Source organism: Coloeus monedula (genome assembly GCF_965178545.1).
Source record: "Coloeus monedula genome assembly, chromosome: 5".
In the NCBI taxonomy this organism is placed as follows: domain Eukaryota; kingdom Metazoa; phylum Chordata; class Aves; order Passeriformes; family Corvidae; genus Coloeus; species Coloeus monedula.
The window spans coordinates 36,908,205-36,925,297 of record NC_138785.1 but is presented as its reverse complement, the minus strand read 5'-3'; the positions used below and the strand labels follow the sequence as shown (position 1 = coordinate 36,925,297).

Sequence of the window (17,093 nt, the reverse complement as noted above, 5' to 3'; positions counted from 1 at the left end):
TACTAAATCACCCCAGTAGCTCTATCTGGAATTGAAACAAAGTACTGAAGTGAAATGCCATTTTTACTATTTCAATTAGGAAACATTTCTTCATTATATTTTATCCCAGAACAAACATGTAAAATGCACATTTGAGTACTTCGTCTCTTCTGACTTTTTAGAGAAATTTATGAAAATATATCCAAAAAAAAGGGAAAAAAAAATAACAGCAAAGATTATTTTTATCAAAGGGTCTGTGCTTCAGGACTGAACTTAATTCACTTTTTCATTTACTACTCCTCCTTACCCTCAAACAGTAAGAACAGTCCACTCCTGTAACTAGAAAGCCTAAGGAAGATGCTTAACAAACTAAACAGCCGAATGCCTAGAAAGTTCAAGAGGAAAATACCTGTCTAGACTCTCTGTAAGTTATTAAAAATAACTGCTGGTACCCACTATGAAGTTATAAATTCTGTTCTACACACTCCTTTCCAGGAATATATACTTAAGACTACATAATACAAACTAATAAGGACACTCCAGATGTAAATGGATTTGTAACTATTTTAACAGCTTTGTCTAGAATCATTTCTATTACGCATGAAAGCTGTGAATTATTTCATCAACTCTCTTCTCCAGTAATAAAAAATATCAGTTCATTACGTATAATTACTATCTCAACAATTTACATTTTTCAGTTCCTATGTTTTTAAAGCAGAGCACATTTCCCAGCAGAAAAAAAATTTTTATGCATTTACAACCCTCTTATCATAATCAATTTAAATTAGCATGGTTTTGTCCAGGCTTTATTCTCTCAGATTATTTTATAAAGGCTTTCAAAATTCAAAAACAAGTTTCAAGTTAAACGACTCTAAAAATTTGTAATTGTCAACTTTCTAATATTCTGAGCATCTTCAGTTTCCAAAGCATGGCATATAAACAAGTACGAAGTACTGTATTGCAGAGCCTCCTTGTTCACAAGCACAGGTAAAAGCTGGCCTGACACCCAAACAACTTCAGCAAGTCAGATAACACAGAACCTGCACTTTCAGCTTATGACATAAGGAACAACTGAAACAAGGACGAGAGAATTAGGAACTTGCTCACAGGCATTAAGTTGAAACCTGAGTTTTGGGAAAATAAGCAGGGAGAGTACAAAAGCAATTCCATGCACGTGATCACTGCCACTGCTGACAACCTTTGGAGTTTATTGGGTTACTGCTGCTGTCAAGGAGCCAAAGCAAGAAATTTAGGAACATGCAAAATAGTCTGAGAATTAGGAAATTAACTCAAATTGGCACTATCACTTCTGGCACAAATCTCTTCAGCAGCAGAGCTTCTATTCTACTTTTTACATTTATGACCAAGTTAAAAATATCCCTACTGCCAAATTATTATAAGACTTTACCCTGAAAACTTGATCTTCACAGTTACACCTATCCACATGCATATGTTGTCAGCTAAATAAGAGCAGAAAAAAACTATCTCAATGTTCCTAGAATGCCTTTTGGCAATGGTTGTGAACTTGGAACAGTTGTCCCGGCTCTAGTGCTTACACTCAAGGAATGCAACTCTGCTGTTCCAGTTAAGACACACACACACAGACCCCAAAGCAAAGTTGGGGGGGGGGAAGCCAAATTTTATATTCAGTGAACAGGAGAACATAAATTATGCAGCCACCTGTTCATAGAGTAACCAGCACATTGGGTTTTCACTTGCAGGTTACTCAAACATCAATTTGGTGTGCAAGAGAGCACAAGAGGAAGTATAAACACGGTCATGAGAAAAATGCTGACAAATTCATAAAATAAAGGGGTTCAGAGCAGTGCACTCACAAAGGCCAACAGCTTCTACAAGAATTTGGATAGGCTTGTTACTGTTGCAAGAGGAGAGGGGAGGAAGCAGGGGGGATTTTACCTAAGATTACTTTAGTTTGCAAGTGTGCACCACAGAGAGAACAGTGGAATAGTAAACCATTCAAAGAGGGCACTGTAAAAGTTTGGGCAAAGAAAACCTTGGAATACAACAAGTAAAATGTTTCTAGAAACATTACAATACACATTGTGTATGACATCTACTACTGCCAGGCAAAGAATTTTTAGGACTGACATACCACATACCAATACTAAACAGAAGCAAACAAGAAACAAGCTCAGTTTTTCTGAACACCAAGTAAATTCTGTTTTCACGTGTGTTGCACAGAGATGCAGAGTCATTGTGTTTCAAGCTGTAAGTTTCAAACTACCTGTAGTTTTCCCAGAGCAGAACTCTTTCCCGCTCTGACAACTTTGCAGCAAGTTTACATCTGATTGCCACCCAAAGAGACAAGACGTCAAATTTACATCAGTCAGTGAAAGACTTTTCTTAGCAAAACCAATAGAGACAGCTGGTGAGCTCTCTTTAATTATGCTTCACAAAGGTATGTTTCCTATAATGCACAAATATTTTTTTAATTTTACATTACAGCATATTGACATTTCCTTAAATAGAGAAACAGTTTTGATGACTATCTGCTTTCAAATCTGTCATACCAACACATCCTTCATTCAAATAGCTGTATCTGCAAAGAAGCATCTCTGTTGCTAAGGGATACAGAACATAAACCCTTTCACAGGTCTACCAAAAAGAAAAGCATCTAAAAGCAAAAAGCACCAATTCACCTGACAATTTCTCTCACAAACTCTGCACTACAAACTTCAGATGTCTCACACCCTCAAAAATGATGTGCAAGTCCTCACACCCAAATGACTACTACTTACCAATATGTTGCCAAAAATATTGAAGCATCTATTCTAACACAGGTTAGTCCCAGCAACACTTTAAATTTGGTTGTAAGGCCCTATTTTACCTAATTTCGTATTTCAAAGTGTGACACAGCAAATTTACTATGCTACACTGAACATAGTTCACTATAAGCACGTGATTTTCCACTCTCACGTTCACAGCCATTCATTCCAGGTGAGAATTGATACACACTTGTTTTACAGCCATTTCTGCGGTTTTGGCTAGGGAAGGGAAGAATTTTGGACAAGTAGGGAAGATAATATGAAATAATGCAGTCAATATTCAGTTTTAACCTCGCTGACCTGCACGCCCATTTAATTACGAGGCTCCAACAGGAGCCCATCACCTCGCTCCATTGCCCAAGAGCGGCCCTACTAGCCAAACCCATGAGCCAACATAAAGCTAGCAACTCATGCAGAATAATCCTTCCAGCGCTGGTTACGTGGGGAGGAGACCCTGGATATTCCCAGCCGCAGAGCCCCTCGCTTTCTGTGTGCGCACCAGCGCTGCCCGGAAGAACAGCGGTATGGGGTGACAGGGTGTAAACATGCTGTGTTTACGCTGTGCGAACACGCGGGGCATTGCCCCCCTCATCCCGGCCTTTCGGGGGAGGCGCACGGACGATGTGAGGAGTCCGCGAGGAGCCACCACGTCCGTCCCTTCCCGCCCCCGGCCGCCCGGAGCCGCCTCGCTGGCGGGGGAGCAGCAGCCGCTCGGCGGGCGGGGGCTGCCGGCCGCCCGCTCCCCTCCTGCCGCCGCCTCGGCCCCGCTCGCTCCCGTGTCACACCCCTGGGCCGCGGGGGGACCCGAACCTGCCCCGACCCGCCCCGCCCGTACCTGCGCGGGCGGCGCCGCCCGCTGTTCCCCTGGGAGGCGCTGGCTCATCCTCCCTCCGAGCACCAGCGGGACACGGGCGCAGCCCCCGAACCCGCGGCCGCTCCGCCGCCCGGCACCGCCCCCTCGGCCCGGGGAGGGCGGGGATTCCCACCGCGCAGAATCGGCGCCCCTCGGGCCGCCGCGGTCACCATCGCCGTCACTGCTGATTCTGCTTCCCGCGGTCCGCCCGGCGCGGGTCCGTCCCCCGCTCTCGTCCGCCCGCAGAGGGGCGCGGCTTCCCGGCGGCCCGGGAGGGGCCCATGCCGGGCTGCCTCGCTGCAAGGGTGGGTTGAGGGCCCAGGGGGAGGCAGGACAGTCCCGCGCTTCAGAACGGGGTGGAGGCGGTTTCCCAGGTAAAGGAGGCAGAGAGATGCTGGGTGCATCGCGGCATCGTTCGGCTTCGGGCTAAACTGCGCCGCCTCTAAATTCCAGGCGCTGCGGGGGCCCCGAGAGCTTAAGGGTTTTACTTGCAGAGAAAACGCAGGTATCGGGCTGGGTACAGAACTCCTGGGTACTGCCAGCCGAGGTGCTGAGGCCAGTGTGGGGTTCACTTAACACACAGCGAATGAAAGTTCCACCAAAACATGTCAAGAGGTGGATTTTTTTTTTATTTTCCCTAAGGAAAATGCCCGCTGGTCCGTTTATGTGCAAAGCTAACAAACCGGAGGGCGCCGTGCCCTGTGCCCACCGGGTGATGAATCGTGGCACTCGGACTGAGAAAGCGCGTTGTAAATCACGAGGCTTTTTGCCCGTAGGCGCCATTAAGGCGCGCATTGGAGTCGGGAACGGAGGAGCCACAGGTGCAGCCCGACCCTCCCCGGTAAGCGCTGCGCTCAGCCCCGCCGGGGCACGCTTCCCCCTAGGAACCCTGCCCCGGGGCTGTCCTTGGGAAGACACATATCCCGGTGCCGGGCTGTGCGGTGCTGTGGGTCGCGGGTCGTTCATGAAACACTTGTAGCTGGTTTTGGAGGTTCCCCCCTCACAAAACGCTGACAGCCGCACGCGCCCCGCCCGTCACGTGACCCCGGCCGCGCGTTACCAGGGTGAAGTGCCGCTAACGCGGAAAGGGCGGGCGGGCAGAGCCCCGGCCCCGCCCCTCTGCGGACCCGCCCAATGAGAGCCGGGCTGCGGGGCGGGGCCGCCAATAGGGGCGGGGGGGCGGGGCCTTGGCAGGCGCGAGGCCAGGTTGGGCGGCTGCGGCCGCGGCGGGCAGGTATGGCGGGGTGGGCGCGGGGGAAGCTGAGGCAGGGTGGGGACGGGGCGGGCGGGGCCGCCCTTCTGCGGAGCCGGGCAGGTAGCGGGTGGTCTCTCCCAGCCTCCTTGGGGCGGGGGGTTCCCGGCCGCGCCTCTCGCCCCGGTGCTGGGCTTGCTCTGGCTGTGCGGGGGCGGCGGCCTGGCGGGGCCCGCTTGCGGAGCGCGCCCCGTCTCGGCCCCTGCCCTGCCCTGCCCTGCCCTGCCCTGCCCTGTCCTGTCCTGTCCTGTCCTGTCCTGTCTGCCCTGCCCTGCCTCTCCCCGTACGCTCGGCCGTGGCCTGGCCGTGCGCTCTGGTCGGTCGGGCTGCTTCGGGGCGTGACTTGCGCCGCTTTCCTGCGTGTCTGTGGTGGGTGAACTGACTTACTGCTCTGGGCTTGAAAAGACAACGCCCTGTCGGCCCTGATGTTCTTTCTCAGGACGCCTGTTTTTCCCTTGCCACACGTACAAATAAGCTATCTAACTCATAGAAGATTATATACCCGCTTTGACTGAGCTGTAACTTCTCTCCCACAGGCTGTTTTTTGACCATTTGTATTTGCACAGAGCAGCATGCAGTAGGAGCCCTAAGCTACACATGCAGCTGGTTTAACGGTAGAACAACATTGGTTGCTTCATAAAGTAGGGAAGGAAGAGAACTTCAATAAAGTAATGCGAAGTTCAAGTTGTGTCCCACCTGCTGTGCTTTTACAGTTGCCCACAAGAGAATATTGCAGTTAATACCAGTCCTTCTTATGTTTAGAAGTTCAACTTAACATTAAACTATCTTTATGTGCTGTAAGAAAAAAGAACAACCTTACCAAGACGCTGCAGGCCTGTAATTTTAACTTTTTCATTTCCTGGTAGTTATGCTTAGTCTAAGTAGGCTTCGCATCTCCTCTTTTGCAGAACAGATTACTTCAGATCTCTCGTTTTGTTGTGCTATGCTAATCAAGCTTATTCATTTTAGTCTGCTTTCATGGTATAGGTCCTGTTAAGCAGCATCTGTGTCTAGTACATGGTAATTCTGTAAACACAAAAACGTTACCTCAAATTGAGGAGAGACCCTGTTTGTGAGACCTGTGATGTGTGTGAAGTATGGATCTAAGCTACTAGGATCTCCTGTTGGAAGGAAGCTGGACACAGCAAAGCAGAAATGCTATTAGTTCTTGCCAGTGAGGCTTAAATGCAGAAAATTGTAGGACCCTTTTGTCTTTTTCAGCTTATGGAAACTTCCTCAGGGTATGGAAGCTCTTTTTGCTGTAAAAAATATGATCTTTTAGTCTACTGTAAATTTGCTCTGACATTTGTCAGTTTGGTCTTTGTTTTGCCCTTTCCCTTTGCTATTCTGACACATCTGTATATTACCGAAGCTTCCACTTGCAGTTCCTTAGTGTCCTGGTTTTATCAAAGTATTTTTTAATATAGAACCTTAAACACCATCAAAATTCAGCTGAGTACTCCTTTTAATCTGAAAAGGTAGTCTAAATGGTCAGACAGTACATGAAAAATAGTGATTTGCACTATTTTGTAATGATTTGTCTTACATGCAATATGAAAAAAGTCTTTCAGTCAGACTTAAGACCACACCTCTCTTTACTGAATAATAATTCAAAATGTGGTGGGGATCTGTGTAATTCAGTCCATCTTTAGCTTCGTTATAGTGATAAAAAACCTGCATTTAGTGCTTCTTAAGAAACAATGCATAGGGATTCCCCTCGCCCCCATTGTATTTCTTCCAAGTAAAGCTGAATGAAAGGTTGTCAACCAAGTGCTATAGTTCTATGATGTGTGTGCCAGCTGAATCAGAAGCCTTGGCACTGACTGCACTGATTATTTAAAGATAAAACAGATCCTTTTTAGTCAAAATGAAAGATGAAACAGGTTTTAGTTATGCGGCCCTTGTTGAGCCAACTATACCAAAACAGAATTGAGACTAAGAGTTGATGATTTACAGAAAAGCAACTGAAGAGACAAATTAATCAATGTTTTGAGAAAAAAAAAAATATACCATGACCTGATCAGGCTAGATTGCTAAGTACACCTAATTTAATCTACTTGTGGGTTTTTTGTGTTGTTATTTTTTTCCAGGACTCGAGTAAGGATGCCTTAAGACAAGAACTATGGATAAATATATCAAAGTACGGAAGATTGGAGAAGGATCCTTTGGGAAAGCAATACTTGTCAAAGCTAAAGAAAATGGCCAACAGTATGTTATGAAAGAAATAAACATCTCTAAGGTGAGTAATTATTATTAATTAATTCCTGATCCATTCTTTTTGTATTTCTGTTCTCACGAATCATTATTTTCCTTCTGAAGATGTCAAATAAGGAGAGAGAAGAATCAAGGAGAGAAGTTGCTGTTTTGGCTAACATGAAACATCCAAATATTGTCCTGTATAGGGAGTCATTTGAAGGTAAGGTGGACTAATACAGTAGAACCTGAAGTAACGTGAGTGACTCTGCACTACTTACTGCATTTAGTCTAAAAGTCAGGGAGTTTTCTCTCTTTAATCAGTATTTTTCAGACCTTTATTACTTACTTCAATTATTTTCCATTGTATTTTTTTCACAATTCCCATCCATGTTTAAAAAGAATTGTAATTTAGAAAAAAGGGTAACAAATATTCATGACTGTATGTTACATGCATCGATTTTGGTTGATGCTTAAATGCAAGATATTCTCTTGTTTCTCCAGAGCATAAGTCTCCTTGAATACTTGTGTATACCTTAGCAACTGGAATGCTTGTGTAGGTTAAATTACAGTCTAATTTTGGATACTGATAACCTAGCAAGAGCAGTTTCATGTCCAAGTCTGTTGTCTTAGACTTCAGTCTTCAGTAACTGCAATCATACTGCTTTCAGAGCTGGAAAAATAGATGGGACTGTTTACTTCATCAGGCTATAAAGGAAGGAGAAATAGAATTCTACATTGTCTTCACAGCACATGTCTTGGGAAATGGGCAGAACAGAAAAAAGATTCCAAAACCCCATTATAAAAGTTAAAATATTATTAAAAGTCCCTAAATATTATTTGAAGTGCTGTTTAGAGATTCTGGTCTCTTCTTCTTTCCCTCCTTTCTGCTGACTTTCGTAGTCTTTCACCTGGGGCTTTCACTTTTTCTATTCATTAAATTAGATTTTTGCAACATAATCATATTACACAGCCACACTTCTGGTTTAGAAATGCACAGTGCTGCCTTCTTTGTGATAGAGGCCTGTTCTTTAAGTCTGCTTTTTTCCTTTTTTCTTACAAGGTAGATCCTGTAGTCCATAATTCACAAGACTTTGTGTTGCATCTTTATTGCTGGGACACATTGTCTTTGAATATATTGAATATAAGGTTTATAAATGTAAATTATTTCAGCAATAGATGTGCAAGAAGTCCAGACTCCTAGAATCATCTTTTAAAATAATACTAATTAAAGATAATAATAATAAAATCACCAAATAGAGAAACAGCTTTAAGGGTTTGATGTTTTGAAAAGCAGATTTCAGAAGCGTTCTGTGGAAGTGAAATTTAAGTGACTTAGATGATTCAATTGATTTTAACTCAAAGTTTTTTAAGTGCTGTGACTTTTTCATAGAATAGGAGCTCTTTTCTTTTGAGCAGCATGTGACTGACTTTCTGCGGTTATTCATCTCTTCTCAAAATCACGCCTAGTATGTGAGTAGTGTAGCTCTTACACTTTTGGCAGCTTGCAATTTGCTTCTGCCTAACCTGTTTTCCCATCAGTAACTGGGAAAACCATAACTTTGAATGGAATGTATTATATTTGTTCATACCTCCTACTGGAAACTTGCATGGGACTTTTTGAAGTCTCCCCAGATTTCATTCAAAAATGAGAAAATAATTGTTTCCATCTCTCATTGTCTGCTGGAAGTTCTCTTACTGTTCTTCAGACTGAAATAAACTGCATGTCTAGTATGACAGCTGATGGTGGTTGTATTCTGGCAAGTCCAGGTAAAATTCCAAGAAAGAACAAGGCAAGCAGAGGTGCAACTTAAGATCCCTATTTTTCGAGTGGGGGATCCATAGGATATTTGAAAGCAGTTTGAATATTGATTTTATATTGCATTCATAAAATGACACCTCTAATTTCATAGTGGTTTTGAATGCTGTGTTGGGACACTGGTTCAATAGATGTAATTCTTTTCTCTATCTATCAAAATAACCCAGTGCTACCGAAATGGGAAAATTAGGTTGTGAAACTCAAAATAATATTTTTGTTTGAAGTTTGAAAAAATGAACTAATAAATTATATCTGAAGCTGCACGTGAAAAAGTAAATGTTTTGTTGCTTTTTCTGTTATTGTAGTGAAGATATTTGGAAAGTTAAGTGAAGAAGGGTCTTGTTTTTGTGTTTTTGAAATACTTGGTCATTTACTTTACAGAAAATGGCTGTCTGTATATAGTGATGGATTACTGTGAAGGAGGAGACCTATTTAAAAAAATAAATGCCCAGAAAGGAATCCTGTTCTCTGAAGATCAGGTAACAGCAAACTGCTGCTATAGTGTTTTGTTGCAGGATACCTTTTCATGAATTTTAAATTATTTTGGTTCTGGTTATAGGTGTGGTTGCTTAATCTAAAAGGAGATTCTCAAATAGTCATTCTTGTTGCCATTGGTCAGTGTAGCATCTTAATAAAACAAAACCAAACTGAAACACAAATAAAAAAACCAACTCCACCAAAAAAAAAGCCCAGAAAGAAAATATAGCTAGAAGTCTTGGTTATGTTACTTGAGATTTTGCCTGTATGTGTAAGATGCTTTTAAAAAAATTGGATCTCTTGTGAAGGAAACCAAATCTGAGACATGAAAAATACTGAAAGACAACTTGAATATTCTTCAACCTTTGAAATAATGTTTTTAAAGATGTAATGGCATGGGATTTTTGTATTGTAATACTGCTTTTAATATGTCATAAGTATAAAATAATATACTTTGTAACTACAATAATATGAAATATGGAAATATGGAGTTGGCATCATTCAAAAGTCCATCTTGCCATTAATAAAAATTTAATATTCTGCTGATATACTTCCGATATATTTTCTTCTTCTACAAAACTGGTTATAAAGTCATTTGTAGTGAAAGAGAAGTGGGAGAGTTTGGAAGAAATTAGAGGATTTTAGGTACAGATTTTATTAAATTAAGTAAAAGTAAGTTTTGTAGGATTCAGGGTGGGTTTTTTGTTAGCATTGTCATGTTTGTTTGTAAACTGTTTCTATGCTTTTATGTCTGCGTCCAGTAGGATCTCAATTTACCTGGGATTGGAAAGCCTTAGTAGTATATTAGGTCTATTTATAGTATTTAGAAAATGGTATTCACAAAACATTTGGGATGTAATTTGTAAAACTTTTAATTTTTCTCATTTGACCTCACTTTTACAAGGAGGACTTCAAGTGGAAAAGTGAAAATTATGCCTTGCATTATACTCTAATTTTATCATGTACGTACTTCTAAGTAGTGAATGTAAAACTACCATTCACATGGCAAAGTTCTTGTCATTAGTTACTTCTTAAATTGTGATTTTTGCAAATTTGCCAAAAAAGAGGGCATTGTTCATAATCTTGTAGTTAGATGTTTGTTGCTTTTCTCATCAAATTCTACTTTGTAATATTTTTCTTTTTAAGATAAGATAAACAAAGTTACTATATAAAATAAGTGTTTCTGTGAGCACCAGTAGGGCTTTCTAGACCCCTAGTCGATTAAATGAGTGCAAGAAGACTTGTTGTATTGGTTACAGCAAAAGTACAATCTTTTAATTTGCAAGTTCCACATCTTAGGCATTTTAGCCAATCAAATACATCTTCTTCTAGGTTTATAATACATAATGAAAATAGTAGTCTCAAGCTTAATATCAAATTTGGGTAATAAGCATCTTTCATTAAAAGGTTTGCATTATAGTGACAATACTATTAAGTTTTTAATTATTCTGTGGGATAAATGAAGAGGGTAAAGGGGGGAGGAAGGTAAAATCCATAGTTATAATTAAAAATCTGATTTGATAATATCTTGTAAGTGGGGAAGTTTTCAGATAAATGGTGACGTTGATACTGTATTTTCTTTTATGAATAGATTCTGGATTGGTTTGTACAAATCTGTTTAGCACTAAAACACATACATGATAGAAAGATCTTGCATCGAGACATAAAGTCACAGGTATGTAGGTGGCTATTTTTAAACTGAATTGTCTTTCCAGGTGATTGCCTTAATACCTTGCTAGTTTGTTTTTGGAAACATTTCTAGTATTGGAAACACTTCTTCAGTCTGCAGGAGATTTATATATTTATACAAACAGATGAGGCTATTTGATGAAACTACAAGTGTTACGTATTTATGTGGGGACAGAAAAGGTTATGTTTGACAGTGTGGAGTTTGCTCATTTTAGTGAAGCAGGACTTTTTTAAGTCTGGTGTTCCATACTAGTCAATAACAATGACTTTAGGGGGATTGAATGGTAGAAAACTCTTCTTCTCAAGACATGTAGAGAACAAAAAGTGTGCAATTGTATGAATATTTTAATTAACAAACTTCTTAACATTTTTCTATCAAGAATATATTTTTAACCAAAGATGGAACAATACAGCTGGGAGATTTTGGAATCGCGAGAGTTCTGAACAGGTAACTCCTTTTTGATGCTATTTTTCCTCTGACTTAATTTAAGTTGCTTTGATTGAGGAAAACACAATCTCTGCACTTCATGTGAGTTAACCAGTTAACATCTATCCTTATTTTTTTCTTAGTACTGCAGAGTTGGCACGCACTTGCATAGGAACACCGTACTATTTGTCGCCTGAAATATGTCAGAACAAGCCTTACAACAATAAAAGGTACTAATAAGGATTTTAGAAAACATTTTTGGTAAAAATAAGAAAATTAGTTCTTTTAGGAATCTAAAGCTCTTCTAATCAAATAATGGTGAACATCTGTTAGGTTGTCTCTTACCCAAGTAGGTATTGAACTTCACTGTAGAAGTGGGACCTTAGTAGGTCTGCATTAGAAGGCAATGTCGTGGAGAGATGGCTTAGCTTAATGCTCCAAGTTCTAAATCTAGTTGTGTTCTTAATTGTGGCTGGTCTGCATTAGAAAGCAGTGTCATGGAGAGATGACTTAGTGTAATGCTCCAAGTTCTAAATCTAGTTGTGTTCTTAATTGTGGCTCTACTTCTGCTTATCTGCACAGTGGTTGTAGTGCATTCATTTTTGCACTAGCAATGTGAAACTCTATTGATGATGAAGCACAGTCATTTGATTATCTAAGCCCATGATGTACACAGATGAATGGCTCAGCTTGCTCCATTTAACAAAGTCCTACAGATATTTCGCTCTATATCTTTGCTGCCCTGGCAGCAGCCTGTACCTGGCAACAGTGTCCCCAATGTAATTAAATTGGTGTTAGTAAGTTACCCTTCCACTGCACTAAGCTGTTGCATTTATTGCTGTGAGTGCCTGAGAGATAAAAATTGTTACAATTCCTTGCCCTTTAATTTCTTCTAGATGGGATTTATTATGCAATGGTATTCCAACTACATTCTGTAATGAGTGAGGGTAAGGTTAGTCACTGCTAAAAAGAGTAAATTGCCTTTGAGATTTGTATTTGCTGCATTAGGTGATGAGTTTTGTTTGTTTAATTCAAAGACCTCAGCCAAATGTATATATTTAAACAAAAGAAGCCTTTGTCCATATTTTGTCTCATTTCTGTGGCTGAGGTGGTTCAGATGAAAAGTTCTAAATTGGAAGCCAAAATAGCATCATCTGGTTTTCAGGGTGGCCTTATTTTGGTTGATGAATTGGTTTTGGGTTTTTTTTATCTTGGGATTTTGCAGGGTTAGTGAACTCAGGGGAGCTTGTAGACACTCAAAATCCACCCTTTTTCTCTTCAAAAATAGACTTCACAGATATAAGTTACTTGGCAATGTTATCTTAGAACTAAGTTTTAAAGTATGTTCTCTTTGATTTAGTGATATCTGGGCCCTTGGTTGTGTTCTTTATGAAATGTGCACACTTAAACATGCGGTGAGTAGAAACTTTGTGTGTCTATAAAAGAATAGTGATTTCAAACAGAATTTATTTCTGCTGTTACACAGATATGTTTTAGTTGATGAAAGGCTTTCATGGTAGCTGCTTGGAAATTACCTTCAGCATTTTCATCTGGGCTTCCTGTGCCAACCAGCGTTTTTCATTGGTGTTTTGTTTCATGCCAATCTCTCAGATATCTTGGCACTTTTGTTTTTAATGGATTGTAATAGCTGAAAAAATTGTTAGATGTTGTAATAAAGAATGCTAGGAGTAGTGGGAAGTTTTTGTGAGGTTTTTTTTTGTTTGATTGGTTTGGGTGTCTTGTTGTTTTTGTTGTATTTTTTTGTTTGGGTTTTTTGGTTTGTTTATTTGTGGATTTTTGGTTTGGGTTTTTTTTTCCCCCCAAAAAAGCTTGAATTCATTGAAAGCTTCATTGAAAGTCTGAATTTGGATTTAGCTTTTTTGCAGATGGAATGATGTATTCCTGTTTAGAACAGGAATAGTGCTTAGAAGAAACTCCCAAGGTAGAAGAATTGCCTTTTTCAATTTTTTTCTTCTCTCTATGTGTATGTGTAGTTTGAAGAGTATGTCTTCATCACTCATTTTTCTGTTAGGAAGGGAAGAATTTTTTTTTCTTTCCTGTTTCGGATTTTTTTTTGTGGATTTTGTTTTGTTTGGGATTTCTTAGTAGCTATTTTTATTAAAAGAGAAAGATTATAACAACATGCAAATGGAAAGAAATATTTTCAAGGAATAAGGATTTAATTTCATTTCAAGCTTTTGTAATTTCTTCTTGCTTGGTCTTTTATGTGGCAACAATGCTGACAGTGTTGAATTTCTGGGAGTTGATGGCAACAATTTGTTTTCTGTAAACTGGGTAATATGAATTGTTTTCCTTTTATTGTACAAAGGAATTGAAATGGTGTCTTCTGTTTCCTGAGCTTAAGCTGAAGTCTGAGCTTCCCTTGGATTTCACCCTGAATGAGTGTGAATACTTTACATTCCTTCATTTGAAATGGGGGTTTGCTGAAAAAGGCAGAAGCCATGTGGTGGTTCAAAGTCTTTGAAAGAGGAGATCAAGCAGATAATTTTTTTTTCCTTAGTTATATATCATTGTCAGTCTAGATCTGGAGAGAAATAATTACTTGTTAGCAACATTTATGTCTCCATGGTATGCAATACTATGTATTGTGATGTATTTTTAATTGGAATTTAATTGGAATACTTGGCAACAGATAATTTTGAACTTCTGATGTTGACCTTGACAATGTGTATGTTGAGACAAAGGAAGGTGTGTTGTTAGTTTGTTTTCCTCATCCACCTGTATGTGCAGCTTTGCATGTGGACAGACAATAAGAAATATGTAGTAACTGTTTTCTTCCTTGTGTGACACAGTTTGAAGCCGGTAACATGAAGAACTTGGTCCTGAAGATAATCTCTGGACCTTTTCCTCCTGTTTCTATGCATTACTCTTATGACCTACGTAATCTGCTGTCCCAGTTATTTAAAAGGAATCCTAGGAACAGACCATCAGTAAACTCCATATTGGAGAAAAACTTTATAGCCAAACGGGTTGAAAAATTTCTCACACCGGAGGTATGGAGTTAGTTTTAATTCTAACTTTGCTTAAAGCATCATAGGCCTTTCCTTTCTCTCTATTCTAGTGTTAATATATTACATGGAAAGCTGGAGTAATGGTATTCCCCAGAGCTCTTATAGACAGTATCAGTTGAAGAAAAAATAGTTTTACCATGAACTGTAAACAAAAAAGTCTCAAATTATTAAGTGTTTGGTAGTTTCCATAAGTAAATCTAAACTAACATTTTCTGAAGTGCATTGTTTTGTGTGCTTTTCTGTATTGTGAGGAATCACAACTAAGATGTTGGTTTGTTTAGATACGCATCTTTTCATAAAATGCTGCTGTCAATAATTTCAGCATTGCTGCTGTATAGAATTTCTTCAGTCCATTTTTTGTTTGTAATTTGGAATGGCCTGAGAGCCTGTTCTGGAAAATAATGCTAAGTAAAATTGTCTTTAAATTTCTTGAGGTTTAAACGTATCATATGGATATACCCTCAAAGAAGTTGCTTCCTGTTCCATTTAAAGTCTATTCATATCATCTGATATCTAATAATGTCCTTTTAATATAAATCTAGTCAAAAGAGATCAAGATTAACAGGTGTATAATAGTACTGATAGGAGGTAAATAGATACAGAAGAGAAAGGACATGGAGGAAGTGCTGTGTAAAGAATTCTAATGGATTCTAACTCACAACTAAAGAAATGCCATGAAAATGCCATATATAATTGGAATTTCTGTTGTGTTGAAATAGACTTTCAACTTCAGACTGAAGTCCCAAAGAAAGGTAAAATTCAGAAATCTTTACAGATAAATTTGTTCTAACCTTTGCAACAGTAGTAGTTTGATCTGATTTTATTTCCGGTAGATGGAAATTGGAGTTAGTCAGTCAAAGTATAATTAGTAATAGACTGTCTCTATCACCAGATGGTGATACTAATTTGTCCTAGACTGAGTATGAATACTTAGCTTGCTTGTTTGACTTAGAAGTGCTATCTGATCTTAAAAACAGCAACAAAACCCCCACACAGAAAGCACCTTTTACTAAAGGCATCAATCACTGGTACATGCATATTCAGCTGGAGGTGGTCATTCTGTGACACAGCTGTAATGCGTATTTTCTTTGAATATCACCCTTGGTTAGTGCTGTTGCTCTGTTTTCCTTGGTCTAAGCTTAAAAGTTATTTCATAGTTGGCATCTTCAAGATGTTGCAACTGTTACTGAAATCCTGTTCTTCAGTGTCAGGAAATCAGTCTTGTAGATTTATGTAAATTCTTTCTTAATCTTCATAGTTACTAAGTTGCATTAAAAAGTGGATCTAAATTAGCACCAATTTTTAAAAAGAAGAGGGGCTCTTTGAAAGATACTAGAGAGTCAGGTTTCTTTTCTGTCAGTAAAGGTGTTATCTTGGAAACATCATACTTGAGTTGCTACGGCTTACTGCTCAAATAAAAGCTTCAAGATGACTGAAATACCATTAGTAGGAAACTGTTCTCATGTGTGACTTCTGACTTACAGAATCTTTGATGCCAGACTGTACAGATTAAAAAGTTGATGTACCATCATGTGCAGAGTCCTAGGTTCTGCGCTTTGGTTCTCGTGTTGGTTTTTTTTCAGGTTTAACTCCTCAGCATCCATTGTAACTGACTGGTAGACTCTTAAACAAATCAAAGGAATTTGGGTAGTTCAAGATTCTGTAAAGACTATTCTTGAGCTGACACTTTTCATTTATCCTTGCTGCTCTTCCTTGAATATTTTTCATTTCTACTATGTAGGTTTTGAGGTGTTTGGGTCAGAACTACCTACAGTATTTAATATGATGGCCTATTAATATTTAAATATTTTTTGTCTAATCTCAAATTTTTCAACTCAGTAAGACTGCTTTCTGTATTTTATTATGCTAATTTGATATGCCTCACAACACACCATGTATGTTTTTTCCAGATATCCACATATGTGGTCATCTTTCCATCTTGAAAAGGATTAGCAACACTTTTAAACTTCAAACATATTTAAAGTACTATTTTTTTTGACACAAGCTGTATGAGAAATTGAGGAGAACTTTGGCAACTAATCAGAAATCCAAAATGAATTATGCAAAAAAATTGCATCTTCTAGATGCAATTTTCTAGATTCTTGGCTAGCTCATAAATGAGATAATGTGCCACCCAGAAGTCAGACTAAATTGCTTTTTTAAATTATTTGAGTAATTATGCCAAAAATGTTTGAAAATACTCCAGCTTCATATTGGTGGTAGTAATACTAGATTGAATGCATAAGCTTGAGTACTCACTTAAATTTAATTTACAGTAAATGCTATTAGTTAGATGCTTACTGCTAATGGCACACTTGTCTGAAAATGAGTTCTTCCTAGCTTTGGTCACAAGTATTGTTGACTAACTCTTCAACTTGTTTAGCTTATTGCAGAAGAATTCAGTCACAAAATTTTCCACAAGTTTGGACCACATGCTTCACCAGGTAAGTTAGTGTCTACACTGCTTTTGCATTCAGCTCTGTGAAGATTGTGTATATAGCTTTGTTCTTTACCTGGGGTCTTTTTTGGTGTGTTCTTATACCCAACTGTAGAATTTTCAGGAAAAAAGAGAGAAGAAGCAATTTC

The 17,093-nt window shown here is 39.3% G+C and overlaps 2 protein-coding genes across 12 annotated transcripts in view; one reads left to right on the top strand and one right to left on the bottom strand.

The window, feature by feature from the left end:
* The window catches only part of CLCN3 (chloride voltage-gated channel 3), a 66,001-nt gene extending 62,272 nt beyond the window's left edge, over positions 1 to 3,729 (bottom strand). For both annotated transcript variants that reach the window (XM_082281858.1, XM_082281855.1), the window contains exon 1: positions 3,601 to 3,729. The gene's annotated coding sequence lies outside the window, so the exon portion shown is untranslated. The remainder of the gene's footprint in view (positions 1 to 3,600) is intronic.
* Positions 3,730 to 4,821: 1,092 nt separating this feature from the next.
* NEK1 (NIMA related kinase 1) overlaps positions 4,822 to 17,093 on the top strand; it is a 44,930-nt gene continuing 32,658 nt past the window's right edge. For 8 of the 10 annotated variants that reach the window (XM_082281593.1, XM_082281590.1, XM_082281598.1 and 5 more), the window contains exons 1-10: positions 4,822 to 4,852; positions 6,961 to 7,109; positions 7,190 to 7,286; positions 9,264 to 9,361; positions 10,951 to 11,034; positions 11,429 to 11,496; positions 11,619 to 11,705; positions 12,836 to 12,890; positions 14,289 to 14,489; positions 16,891 to 16,951. In XM_082281593.1, the coding sequence (XP_082137719.1) occupies positions 6,993 to 7,109; positions 7,190 to 7,286; positions 9,264 to 9,361; positions 10,951 to 11,034; positions 11,429 to 11,496; positions 11,619 to 11,705; positions 12,836 to 12,890; positions 14,289 to 14,489; positions 16,891 to 16,951 (868 nt within the window). In that variant the 5' untranslated portion in view covers positions 4,822 to 4,852; positions 6,961 to 6,992. Of the gene's footprint in view, positions 4,853 to 6,960; positions 7,110 to 7,189; positions 7,287 to 9,263; positions 9,362 to 10,950; positions 11,035 to 11,428; positions 11,497 to 11,618; positions 11,706 to 12,835; positions 12,891 to 14,288; positions 14,490 to 16,890; positions 16,952 to 17,093 lie in introns of those variants that run through there. The other 2 variants (XM_082281595.1, XM_082281597.1) reach the window with 2 other exon arrangements.